This window comes from Gallinula chloropus (genome assembly GCF_964237585.1).
Source record: "Gallinula chloropus genome assembly, chromosome: 5".
Classification (NCBI taxonomy): domain Eukaryota; kingdom Metazoa; phylum Chordata; class Aves; order Gruiformes; family Rallidae; genus Gallinula; species Gallinula chloropus.
In genome coordinates this window covers 59,748,844-59,761,800 of record NC_140090.1, presented here as the reverse complement: position 1 = coordinate 59,761,800, position 12,957 = coordinate 59,748,844, and the positions used below count along the sequence as shown (strand labels likewise).

General features: G+C 44.0%; 1 protein-coding gene across 1 annotated transcript; it reads left to right on the top strand.

Annotated features, from left to right (window-relative positions):
* Positions 1–702: 702 nt before the first annotated feature.
* Positions 703–8,619, top strand: FUT11 (fucosyltransferase 11; the record flags this gene model as incomplete). Its single annotated transcript, XM_084264338.1, has 3 exons — positions 703–1,452; positions 2,715–3,340; positions 8,005–8,619. 3 exons carry the CDS (start codon positions 703–705, stop codon positions 8,150–8,152), a joined length of 1,524 nt encoding a protein of 507 aa, XP_084120464.1. The 3' UTR covers positions 8,153–8,619.
* Positions 8,620–12,957: the final 4,338 nt, after the last annotated feature.

Here is a 12,957-nt window from a genome sequence, read left to right as displayed (position 1 = left end):
TGTCATGATGTTGGTGGAGGAGCTGGGGGGAAGCCTTGGGGTGGTGGTAGTGTTTCTGTGCTGGGTTGTGGTGCTGCATCCTGCCCCTGAAATCTCCAGACCTAACGTTTCAGACCTAGCCTGTTCCTTAGAGAGAGAATACTTAGTTGTTCGTGTCCATAATGACTCGTGTCCTGTATTAGAATTGACAATTCATAATTATTGTGATTGGGATTAAGTTACCTCTTAAGCAACGGCCTTGAAGGTTTTAGCTATAGAATTGCTGAGTGGCACTTTCTATAGCGTAGCCTCACTTCCCAGGGGCAGCGTTACTCCCTTTGGTAAGCCTCAGTGATCTTTAACCCTACCTGTAGCTATTAAAATCCCGCACCATTTCTCTTACTAGAAGCCACGGTTTTCTGTTCCTCCCGGGGGTCGGCAGCAGAAGCTGCTCTCGCTCTACGTCCCCCCAGGGCCCGCCTTGCCCGTGTCCACCCGCCTGGGCCGCGGTGCGCTGCCAGCCGCTGGAGTTGGCGCTAAGGCTACCGCGTGTCGGGAGGCGGGGAGCGGCCCTCGGCCCTGCTCCGCCTGGCCGGTCCCTGCCGGGCGCTGCGCCCCTAGCGGCCGCTGGCGGCGCGGCCCGTCACGGAGCACCGCCCAGGGGCGGGGCCCTCGCGGCCGCTTCCTCGGCCGGCCGGGCGGGGCTGGCCGAGGGCGGCGGGCATGGGTGGCGGCAGGCCGTCCCGCGGTCCGCGGCGGGGGCCCGCTTGCCTCTGGGTGATGGTGACGCTGGCGCTGGCCTGCGGCGCGGGGGCCGCGCTGGCCTCGGAGGGGCCGGAGGAGGCGCCGGAGGCCGGTCCGGCGGGCGCCGAGGAGCCGTGCGGGGCTGAGGGGTGGGCGCAGGATGCAGTCCCGCCGGGCGCGGCCTTCGTCGCCGCCGCGTCCTACCGCGGTCCCGGCAACAACGACACGCGGAGCAACAAGGCGCTGCCCATCCTGCTGTGGTGGAGCGGGAGCCTCTTCCCCCACTTCCCCGGCGACACGGAGCGGATCGACTGCCCGCGCGGCTCCTGCCTTGTGACTCGCAGCCGGCGGGTGGCCCGGCACCGCCGCACCAAGGCCCTCATCTTTTACGGCACCGACTTCAGGGCCTACGAGGCGCCGCTGCCCCGCCTGCCCCACCAGACCTGGGCACTCTTCCACGAGGAGTCCCCCATGAACAACTACGTGCTGTCCCACCCGCCCGGCATCCGGCTCTTCAACTACACGGCCACCTTCCGCCGGGAGTCCGACTATCCCCTCACGCTCCAGTGGCTGCCCGGCGTGGGGTACCTGCGGGGCCCGGCGGTGCCGCTGGCCGAGAAGGACGCGTGGCGGCGGAAGGGCTATGCCCCGGTGCTGTACATGCAGTCCCACTGCGATGTGCCCTCAGACAGGGACCGCTACGTGCGGGAGCTCATGAAATACATCCAGGTAGGGAAGCTGCGGCGTGGTCTTGCAGCAGGAGCTGGGCCCGCCCGGCTGCCCCCTTCACCTCTTTTTAATGGGGTTTGTTTGTCCTTGTTTTTAGCCAAGACGCGAATCGTAACGGGATGCATGCCGACTGCAAGCTGGACAGAAAAACTAGTTGTATTCCTTCCCAAAGCGTGGGCTAAGCTACACTGCACGCCAGTAGGTAGGCCTGATGGTGGCTGTTAGTGGTGGAGTTGGCCAGACTCGGGATCAGTCACAAGTTGGGCCAAGCATGAGTTAGTCTTTGGCCAAGTGCTAGAAGCGGTGAATCTCTGCATCGTTAAATTGGTGTACAGGAAGGCTGCCGATTCATAAGCCCTGCTACCGTTTGAAAGAACAAGCGTGCAACAGAAAGGCAGGTTTTGGTGTTTTGAGGAGCTGCTCCTTACCTGCTTTGTGGCAGGATGAGATTATTTCTGTGGTGGTTTGTACGGCTGTGGCACAGCTGATGAAGAGTAGCTTCATGAGCTGAAATAGCATTGATTCATCCAAGCAGAAAAAAAAGTTAAGTGCTTTAAAAAAAAAATATCTGAAGGATAGTAGACTAGGAAAAAAAAGTTTTTAGTCTTTAACTGAAACATGGTTTTTTCTAGTTATTTCTTTTGGTAGCGATTCACTTACAGTGAATCACTTTCAGTAGTGAAGCAAAACCAAAATAACTTTAAAAATATGACTCTGAACTGTTAAAAGTACAAAGCAAATCCTAGATCCAAGAGTATTGCCTTTCATTTTTAGACAGTATTATTTTAGCTCCCTGCATGAATATTTCTCAGTCTAACAAATGGAAAACAAAGTTGCCAGCCTGCTGCAACTGGTAGGAATGGTGTAATAGCTGTTTGGAAAAGCACTGTGTCTCTGTTATGTAGAAAGATGGCTTTAAATTAACCTAGAGAGTTGAATACCCTTACCTCTCATTTTTTTATTTATCTGCTAATAAATACATTTTTGGGTGATGCCTTCCTTTCTCTGCACTTTTCCTTCCCGTCCCCAATCTATAGCACAGTTTATGCTGCTTTTGTAACAGAGTATTTGGCTTCCTCTAAAGCAGTTACAGCTGGGACTTCAGGAATAGTCACGAGGGAAAGAACTTGCAGTGGAAGTGAAACTAAACTAAGGTAGCTAGGAACAGATGGAAATTAGGGATGCTGTGGGAACAGCGAGCTCTGAAAACAAGCTTCAGGGGGAAAAAAATTATGTTGTAAAAAGTCTGGTTTTTATTTTAGGTTGACTCTTATGGGAAATGCCTGCATAACCGTGAGCTTCCCAGTGAGCGACTGAGAGACACTTCTACAGCCACGACAGAGGATTCTGAATTTATGACTTTTATCGCCAGGTACAAGTTTCACCTGGCCTTGGAGAATGCGATTTGTGATGACTACATGACAGAGAAGCTGTGGCGTCCGATGCACTTGGGTGCTGTCCCAGTTTACCGAGGCTCCCCAGCTGTGCGGGACTGGATGCCAAACAACCTCTCCATCATTCTTATAGATGACTTTGCCAGTCCCCAAGAGCTGGCAGAGTATCTTGATTTCCTGGACAAGAACGGAGAGGAGTATATGAAGTATCTAGAGTATAAAAACCTGGGTGGAATCAAAAACCAGTTCTTGCTAGAGAGCTTGGAGAGGCGGGAGTGGGGTGTGAATGACATGACTCTGCCCAATTACCTGAATGGCTTCGAGTGTTTCGTCTGTGACAGGGAGAACACCCGGGTCAAAGAGGAGCAGGAACACAAAAAGTCTCATGGGAAAATTCCAGCTCCCAGGCCTCGTATTGCGCAGTTCAAGCACATGGGATGTCCTATGCCAACCCCTGGGTTTGGAAGTGTTGAAGACCTCTCTGGAGGAGACAGGTAATGTACCAGTATGATGCTTTTTGAAGGAATAGAAGCTTCAAATAATAGTAGCTGTAACTTTTAATAATGCTTTGTATTCTAAGGATGCCTTAATACATCTCAGGTTGTACTTTACATGATGTCTTGTGGCTGGTGTTGTAGTTCTTCTTACACTGTGTAGGCTGGAAAAAGGCTTGGAGGGTGGTGTTGGGAAGTGGTCAAATGAGGAGTGCGATGTGCCTGTAATACTTTGTTTAAATGCTCTGTGATCTTGGGTACTGTGTGGTTGTCCTGTGCCTGTCTTAGCCTCTGGGTTTTTTGTTTGTTTGGAGAAGAGATGTTTCTCAGTACGGTCATGGTAACAGTTGGACTTGATGATCTTAAAGGTCTTTCCCAACCTGAGTGATTCCATGATTCTGAAGCACTTGGTAGCCCTGTTATGAATGGGACTGTCCACTGGTCAGTGCAAGCCCGGTTGAGTCCTGTTGACTTCAGAGCAGGTTAGGCTCTCCTAGAATACTTTGCAAGTCTCTTTGTTGGTTTTGGTGACAAAATTATGGCGTCCTTCATGTGTTGAAGGACGCCATCCCACTTACTTAGGAGAAACACCACTCAGGACAGGGAACAGGATGGGTAGTTTCTTGTCCCCTTTTCACGCAGGGCTGCTAGTATTGCAGGAATCTCCCAGGCATACAGCCATCTCTAGCAGGAGCTGCCCTGAAGCCTGTCTGCAGGGAACTAACCACACCAACCCTGAGGCACCCACTTTTGACAGGCAGAATAGACTTTTTTTGGGGTAGTCTATTTACATATGAGTACAAAACAAGTCAGTGCTTCAGTTCCCAAACCTTGAGTTTTTCCACTGACAGTATTTGAAGTTGCAGTTGCTGGAAGGAACGGTTCTTGCAGTTCATAAACCACGTGTGCACTTTTTGTAGCATCTGTTACTAATGCAACATGTTTGGATCCCCCAGGTTTGCAGTTTTTCTTTGCATTGCCTGAAACAGTTTCTGTCCTTTTTAGGCAGTTACTCAAATGCATGCAGTTGGCTTTCTGTAAGCCATCGGATAGCCAGCATAGATATTAGCTCTCAATCGTAGCAGGTCTTGCCTGTGTTCACAGCTATCCCATCACTGAAGATTTCAGTGTTCTGATGTCAGTCCCACTCTAGTATTAAGTTACTGAAAATGCAGAATCCATCATTTCAGGTACTGTAACCCAGAACTAAGTTCCATGTGGATATGAAGCTCTAAAGGAGTTTTTAATAGGTTATCCATCCCCACAAAATAGGAAGATTTTTTTAACTGTGGAAGACTACTTCTTCCTATGTTTGGATGCTTTCAAATGTGGCCAACTGAGATTAAAAAAGGAAAACAAGCCTAAGGCCATTCAGATTCCTTAGGAAATGCCTATTTCACAAAACTTGTGATGTTTGTCATTTAAAAGTATTTTTCACAGTACAATTAATTCTCATGTTGACTAATTGAAAAGTTATACTTGTAAATAAAAGGGGGTCATAGTTGATTAATTTATCGGAGCGTTTTCCTAGTAATCCCTTTTCTCAGTCCCAGTAGCAAAATGTGCTTTTCCCGCATGCTGTGCAGCACCACTCTGCAATTCTCTGCTTTCCTGAAGATTTTCTTTGCTCAAGCAGCAGCTGGTGGTGGTGGAGGAGTATCTCTGAAGGCACCGCACGGTCCCTGTGCCACAGGTGTGCCAGCTCAGGGACTCCATCATTCTGTGCAGTGGGCATCAGCACAGAGCTTTGAACAGTTGGTCCATAATCCAAGCTACAGTTGTGTCCCCTGGAAATTTCCCATGTCTCATTGGAAGTGTGTGATTCTTCGCCTGTTTATAGACATGAGACATGTCTGGAAAAATTATACCAGAGAAACTTCTACATTGCCTGCTGTCTGCTTTAGAAAGATAGATATCTGCACCTTCTGAGGCACAGTCAGGGGCCTGTCCAGTCAAATACAGTGGTTTCTGTTCTCATAAGCATCAGAGCTTTCACTGTGTTTGTCTCCAAAATGGAACATCAATACTTAGAATTGTAAATAGTGTGACAGTAACATAAAATTGCCACCAAAACCCTTAGCTAAATGTCCTCATAATTTGTCAGAGTTTGACAGTAATGTTATGTCAGCAGTATGACCAGCTTAGATGACTGCCCACCAAGCCAGTCTATTGCAAGTTTTGTTACTTTACAAAAATGCTCCTGGAAGAATGATGCAGGCCTAGTGAGGTGACAAATGATAGAATATATACACAACAGACAAGGTTTGGCTATAAACATGCACTGTGATTTTTGGGTTCTAGAAGCTTCTGGAACTCACAGAACAAAAAAGCAATTGGAGTTTATATATTTCTAGAGCAAGTACCCCATCACAATATGGTTACCCTGTGCATTTGTAACCTTTATTCCCAGATGTCATTTTTTAGGGTTGATGAAGGTGCTGGGTTGACAGAACTCAGAGTCTCTCTGTACATACAGGTTGCTGGGCACATTATTGTATCTTCACCTTGCTCTAAATGTGGAGGGGTAGCTCCCAAATCTTTTATCCTCACTTGTATTTGGACTTCTGTGCTTCACACCTGAGTGAGCTTAAGAATCAGGAAGTCCATACAACAGCCGTTTGTATGTGTTAGTTTCTGCGTCGGTCACTACAGTCTGTTGAATCCTTGGCTGCCTTGTACAGCTGATTAGAATATCTGTTCAGTAGGAACCAGAATCTCCAACTACCCTTGCACTCTCACCTTTGTGAAGAGAAATGCTTGGTTTGTTTCATTGGTAAGGATTCATTTTCCAAAAGCGGAGCGTTGGGAGAGGGTAACTGTTAGAAGACTATGAGCTAATAGCTTTCCAGTTACAGTTTTCATCTGTGGCAGCATGGGAAAAGAGAAGCCAGTGTGCTTTAGATAAAAGAGTTTTTAAACCATCATGGTTTTGATAGTTCCATTTTATGTCAATGTCATGGTTTGTTTATGACAAGAGGAAAGCCAGCTTAAGTGTATCAGACTTGCTGCAGGTACACAGTAAGGTGTCTCTTGCAATAGAATCCAATAACCAGCCAGGATTAAAGATAGATTTGTGCCTACTGGTAGTAATGCCTCACATGTATGCAGTTGGTAGTTTCAGGGTATCTTTACAGTCCTGTTCATCCTTTTTTCAAGTTACAGAATCAGAGTGAAATTATTTTCTTAAAAACCAGTAACAGCAATCTGAAAAGAAAAATAGCAAAGTGTTCTTCTTTAATGTGTTCATGGAAGTCTTCATGTGGATGCTGGGATTTCCTTCAGTGTTATTTCCATAGAGTTCATCTGGAAAACACTTTCTTTTTTCTGTTACCTACTGCCACTTAGTCTTGTGCCTAGTACTTAATGTATTCATACTAATTTTTCTAATGTGTGCCCTTTTTCATTGCTGTAAAAACCAAGTAATTCACTTTGGCAGTCCTTGAACAAAGGTTAATGAATTTAGCTGGTGAGCAAAGTCATCCTACAGTATGTCATAGTGCTGCATTTTACACAGGAACCTTTTGGCAAACTTCTTTTTTTTAATGCAGACATGAGCCTCTGTGATCCTTCATGTTGCAATCTATGTGGAAAGGTTTATACTGCAGAAATGTCCCACCACAGATGATGCTGTTGACCACAGAAGACTAATTCCTGTGGCGTACAAGTTGTATGCTGCTCCGTAAAGCAAGCGACTGTCATGTGTTGTTGAGTGTTTCTTTCAGTCTTCCTGGAGTAGTGGTGAGACGTGCTTCTGAGCAGTACAGCCTTGCTTGCTTTAATTTACAGAGTATAGAGTGACTGCAGAAGGTGCTGTACTTATTTCTGTGACTGAGAGAAGAAACAAAAAGCTCTGTGTGCGAGTTAACAAGTATTGGGTATCTCATATGGACAGATTATAAGGAGCATCATGTTTGTTCCTTCTTTCCAAAGTTTCTGATGGGCGTATGCACCTGGGTGGCAGATCAAGTGGAGAAGAGACAAACAAATTACTACCATACCTTGCTGTGGCACAAATGAGAAAAGTAGTGATCTTGAATGGGAAGGGAATTGCTGAAAATTGCAGTGATACAGCCTGTGCTATGAAACATTTGAGAATGTATATACTGAAAAATAAAGTATATACTTGTCCATGTAGTTTGGAGATAAATAATTAGAGTCAGGGTTGAGGGATATAATGATTTTTTTTTTCTCTCCATCATGTATGGCCTGATTTTGCAATGAGTAGCTGTCATTCTCTAACTGTTAAATGTTTTATGTGGAAAAAAAAGAAGAAAGGTTCTTAGGCTGTTACACACATGCTGGCCATGGAAGGCCGTTCTCAAAATCATAAGAGGACTTGTGCTAGATTTTCTTTCAGTATAAGTTTTTATTCTCTACAATTAATAATTTAGCCTCTTTGATTAGCACGACAATCACATGCTTATATTTCTAGAATGTTGTAAAGCTGATGGTGAACTCGTATTTCCTGTAGAGAATTTTCAGAGCAAGTTCCGTTAAACGCCTTGGAGCACGATGGCACAGTAACAGCATATGCCTTCTCATGACCACCTCTGGGCCTGTTTTCCTCTTAGGTGAAAGAAAAAAAATTGCTTCCATGCTATAACAGCTGCTGACTCATTCGGTTTTCTATGTGGTTTATGGTGGTGTCTCTCTCTTTGTTTCAGTTGGAAAGAGATGTGGCTGCAGGATTATTGGCAAAGCCTTGATCAGGGTGAGGCCCTCACTGCTATGATTCATCGCAATGAGTCGCATCAGGGAAGATTTTGGGACTACATGCATGAGATTTTTCTCAAGAGGACAAGGCAGCACTGACCCATCTTTGTAACAGTTTAATCTGAAAACTGATGGAAAGTTGAGGCTGCGAATTCTTACCTCACTCCAAATGTTTGCCTTCAAACAGAACAGAACTCTCATGGAGACTTACTTTTTCTGGTGCATGAAGTGAGGAAGTTCCTGCTATGGTTGGATTTCAGCAGTGGAGATCTTAGCAACTCCCTTGATTTGAATTTCAGCTCTGTGGTGTGCAACTACTCCTGACACGCAGGGGTCAGCATGTGGGGCAAAAGAGGAATTTGCTCTGCTTTTGCATTTGGTGTAGTGTCCATGGCTTACATGACTTCAGAGGAACACTATTGCTGAAATGCTCTTAGTTATTTCAGGGATTTTTTTAATCTCAAAAATATTAATCATTTTTATAAGTATTTTATAGGTCACTTATTCTCCTCGTTAAGGGGCACTTTTAGCTGCTATTAACAAATAGCTTTTCCAGTGAAGGAATTACAGAAGACAAATGCCTGTGGAGAGCAATTGTGCCTTATGAAATTACAGCAATAAAATCTCTTCTCTCCAAGTAAGCATGCCTCAAATGCTCCTACTTTTCAGTGTAACTGAATAGCTGTGGGCAGGTCACTTACTCTCTGCCTCGTTTTCCTATTTTGCTAATTTACCAGGTGATAGATAGAATGAGATGAGAGACTAAATTATTTAATTCACAACTTTCAAGATAGTGTATTACCTGGTATTGTGCAGCACTGGAGTAAAATTAGTATGCTTTATTTCTTTTAAGGTTTCATCAAATATGAAATCCCAGCTATAATTGTGACTTTTTGTTATCTCCTTAATGCTGGAATCCAGAGGCCTTTGATTTGTTCTTTCTGAGTACCTGCACTTTTCTGCAAACACATTTTAACAACAGTGCCTTTCCAGTGGTCTCTGCAGTTTGGACACAAACCTGGTGATCTTTCTGTGCTGAAGTGGAGGATCAGAATCAGGTTCACTGGGATGGTTTTGTATCTCTACCAAATCTTAACCCAGTATGATCCTGGCCTGTGACTGGAGTTCCTAAAAGTAAGTGATGACATGTGGATAGATCTTCTTTGTCATGTAATCTGTATCTCTTACAGATATAAATAAATTTCACTGTCCCCTACCATGTTGGGTACCTTTCTGAAAGAATTGGTCTGGCACTGGAAGGAAACCAATTCACTTAGACTGACAGGTCTAAAAAAAGCACAGGTAAATACAGCCACACTGCAGTGATGTCGTGATGTCTCTAACGGTTTCATGGGACTTTATTTCTCCATTTCTCCTCCTCCTCCAGAAGTAACTCCTGACTAAATAGCTGGTTTATCCATGCCCAAGGCAGAGTGTTGGTAACGAAAGTTTAGAGTCTGTGGGGTGACTGCATTTGGTAAGGCATTCATGCATTGCTGGGGGAAGTCTGAAGCCTGTTAAGTAAAAGTTAGGAACAGGACCGGATCTACATTCTGTCCCTAATTAAGTCACTATCTGTTGCTTAGCTATGGATGAATCATTTAATCTCCTTTCATTTCTCAAATTCATAATGTTACAGGTATGATATTCTAGGTATAGTCTTGGTAAGGCGTCTTAGCACTTACCTGTCTGGTGATACAACAGTACTGCAGTGTTAAAACCAGGGCAGCCTGACAGAGGAGACCTCAGACCCCGAACTGTCACTGGATTCTAACTGTACAGGTAGGAAACGCGTGTGCAGGGCGCTGGTCTCTCTTTGCTTGGGTGGGGGAAGTGCTTTTTACATCTCTTCTGTAAAAACAGTAACAAAGGGTTCTTCAGCTAAGATGCATTGCTAAAGTGGATTACTCAAATCAGACTAAGATTACAGATATTTGTATTCAGGACTGAAGTGGCCACAATGTGCTTGAGAAGTAAATTAAGATGAAACAAATCAAGGCTGCTTTAGTTCTAAATATCAACTTCTGCTGAAAAGTTTAATAGTATTTAAATAAATTGTTTTAATTAATGCCTTCAGTTACTTCAGATTCTCTTATTTCATGTTTCTGTATAGAAAATTAGTCAGTTGTCTTTTAAAGCATGGTTCTCCTAATAAGCTTTATCTCTAACCCCTTATTCAGGTGTTTGGTGGGATAGTCAAGAGGAGAAATTCTGATCTGGCTTTTTGTACTAAACAAAATATAAGAACCAGCTGCTAGCATTCTGGTTTTGCTATTTTATCCCATAATTTAAGTAATTTTCTTGCAGTATGGCATTTATAATCAAGTCCAGGTTTTTGTTATAATTTATCTTCCATTGCCAAAATTACACACACTACAGTTAATGTTTTGTCCTTGCAGGAATAAAAGGAGGAAGTACTAATGTAAGCTTGTGTATCACAGTGCCTGCTTCGTTCTTGATCAGTGATGTCCTAAAGACACACTTGGCCTTCCTGCTCAGCAAAATGAGCATGTTATCTCAACTAGCAACAGACTTGGAAGGTACAGTGATGCAAATTTAAAACTAGCTAGCAAATGAGATAAAAACTTGTTCCTTTGGAGCCTGATTCATTAGCGTGCTAGTTCACAGCAAAGTATGTCTTCATCACTACTTATTATCTGTAATCAGTATATTACAGTCATCAGTCTACAAGGGTTTGGGTGTTTTTCTTAGTCCTACAGGGTTTTGGGGTTTTTTTCTGCATATATGTACTACAAAAGACTGTTGCTTCAAGCTTCATGACTGCTGCCAAGCATGAGTGTTTCTGATTGCCATATCCATTCTTAAAATGGGTACGAAGGCAGGATGGATGAAAGTAACTTCATCACAGATAAGCTGTGTTTTTTGTCTGAGTTTTTAAAAAGTACAGCTTTTGGTTTGTAGTTAAGAGTCATGACCCAGTTTCAATGGCTTTCTGAGTTCTTACTGTCTTCATAGGTTTAACTTTTTTAAAGTCTTAGCGGTGGTGAACTTCTTCTCAAAAGGTAGGTACCACTCTTCCCAAGCGTGATGCTCACCCAAGCCTTGTGTTTCTCTTGTATCTGCAGAGTTTTTTCTGTAGTAATAGGTCATATTAACTTTTATCATCTCCTGTATGTCACAATATGTCCATGATTTATAAACAGTATGGCTATTGCCTACATTAATATACTAAATGTGTTTCAGTTACTGTAAATGGTGCACAAAACTGGAAAAGGCTGAAACATTTCTTCTAGTGCATAGTGTGAATAACTTGTAAAGCTGCCAGGTAAACTCTTCAGGGGCAGGAGAGACAGGAATCCTCCCAGCTGGCTGAAGAGTTGTGGTTGCAATTCTGTTCCATGCCCACTTTTCTCCACAGCAAGGACTGCAAAATGTTCAATAAAGGTGGTTCTCCCACAAGGGTTTTGCTTTCATCTCTCTCCTGTTACTTGGAGGACACAGCATGAGAAGCTGGATCTCATACCCGTGAAGAATTTGTTATTAATTTACATAATAATGCATTTGAAAGGATTGCTATGTAATGTCCAAAGACTGCTCCCAGTCTTAGCCAAAGTGGTTTCAATTTATGAGTTGTCTTTTTACTGATGCAGGTACGTGAATGCAGACAAGGAGGAAGGTCACTGCAGCAACTATCAAGATTTTGGAAAAAGGTTTCTGGTTTCTGTCCTTTACTGCTGACTGGATTTCTCACTTCATTGCTTTAAATCCAGAGCAGCTAGATGGTGGCTGAATGTCATCACTCGCGTTGTAACTACTGGAATGGTAATATGGTACTCAGAACAAACAGTGTGTCCAGCATCCTTCTTAATCAGGCTCTGAAAGTGCAGGTCCCCATAATCATAACAGCATATAACTGAGACTAAACAGGAATTGTAGCAATGATATCAAATATTGAGGATGATAAAGAGATTACCTCTGTAAATCCTTTGGTAGGCTTCTGCTAACTGGGGTGAGTCACTTCACTGCTTGTCATGCGTTTTGCCTGTTTACTATGTGACTAAGGGGAAGATTTCCAAGCCGTCAGGATAGGTTTATTAACTAGCATTAATGTTCTAAAAATAGGTATCTCCTCATTACTGCCCGCATGAAACACTAGTAGATTCTATCAGTGCTGTGTCTCAGAATTGACTTGACAAGCTAGGATAAGTTTATGCCCTCTGAGAGGTGAGAGAGGAGAAACAGATGTCTGACAGAAGGTTAAAAATTTAGCAATCCGTCCATTGCATTGGACAAGCTGAAGTTCTTATTCTCCTGCCAGATCTGTGACAGTGGGGACTGCCTACATTTTTCAGTAACAACCTAGGTATTTTAAGTACTGAACTAGTAGTCTGTGTTTTCTGTCCTTCAGCAAGGACTATAATTTCTAGGAAGCACATAACCTCACTGAAGAACGTTGATTTGATACCTAACATCGATAATTTCTAGAACTGAAAAAGAATCACCTTTTCTCATATCTGTCACTCTTGTAATTTTCACACTGAATAATCTGTGGCTCACCTCTGGTGGCAAGTAGAATGAGAACCAAGCAACCGTGGGATGTGTGCCTTTCAAGGGAAAGAAGAAGGAGATTCGTTCCTTGGGAATGGTCTGCAGAGTGCAGCAGCTGGAGAATCACAGCAGAAAGGCCCCTCTTTCACCTTGGCAGAGGGTAGTTTTAACTGGTGTGGTAGAACAAATAACTCCTAAAGGACGGGGATCAGGATAAATTGAATTGAAACACTGCCATCAGGGCCATCAGTGGCTTTGCTATGTTAGACAAGCAGCCATCTGCCTCCCCTGCCGTGCTTGCATAAGCGCTCTTCAGCCATTGTCCCAAGTGAGCCACTCCCTTAATGATTAGCTGTCATCCATTTGGTTGGATTTAATTAAGATTGTTGATGGAT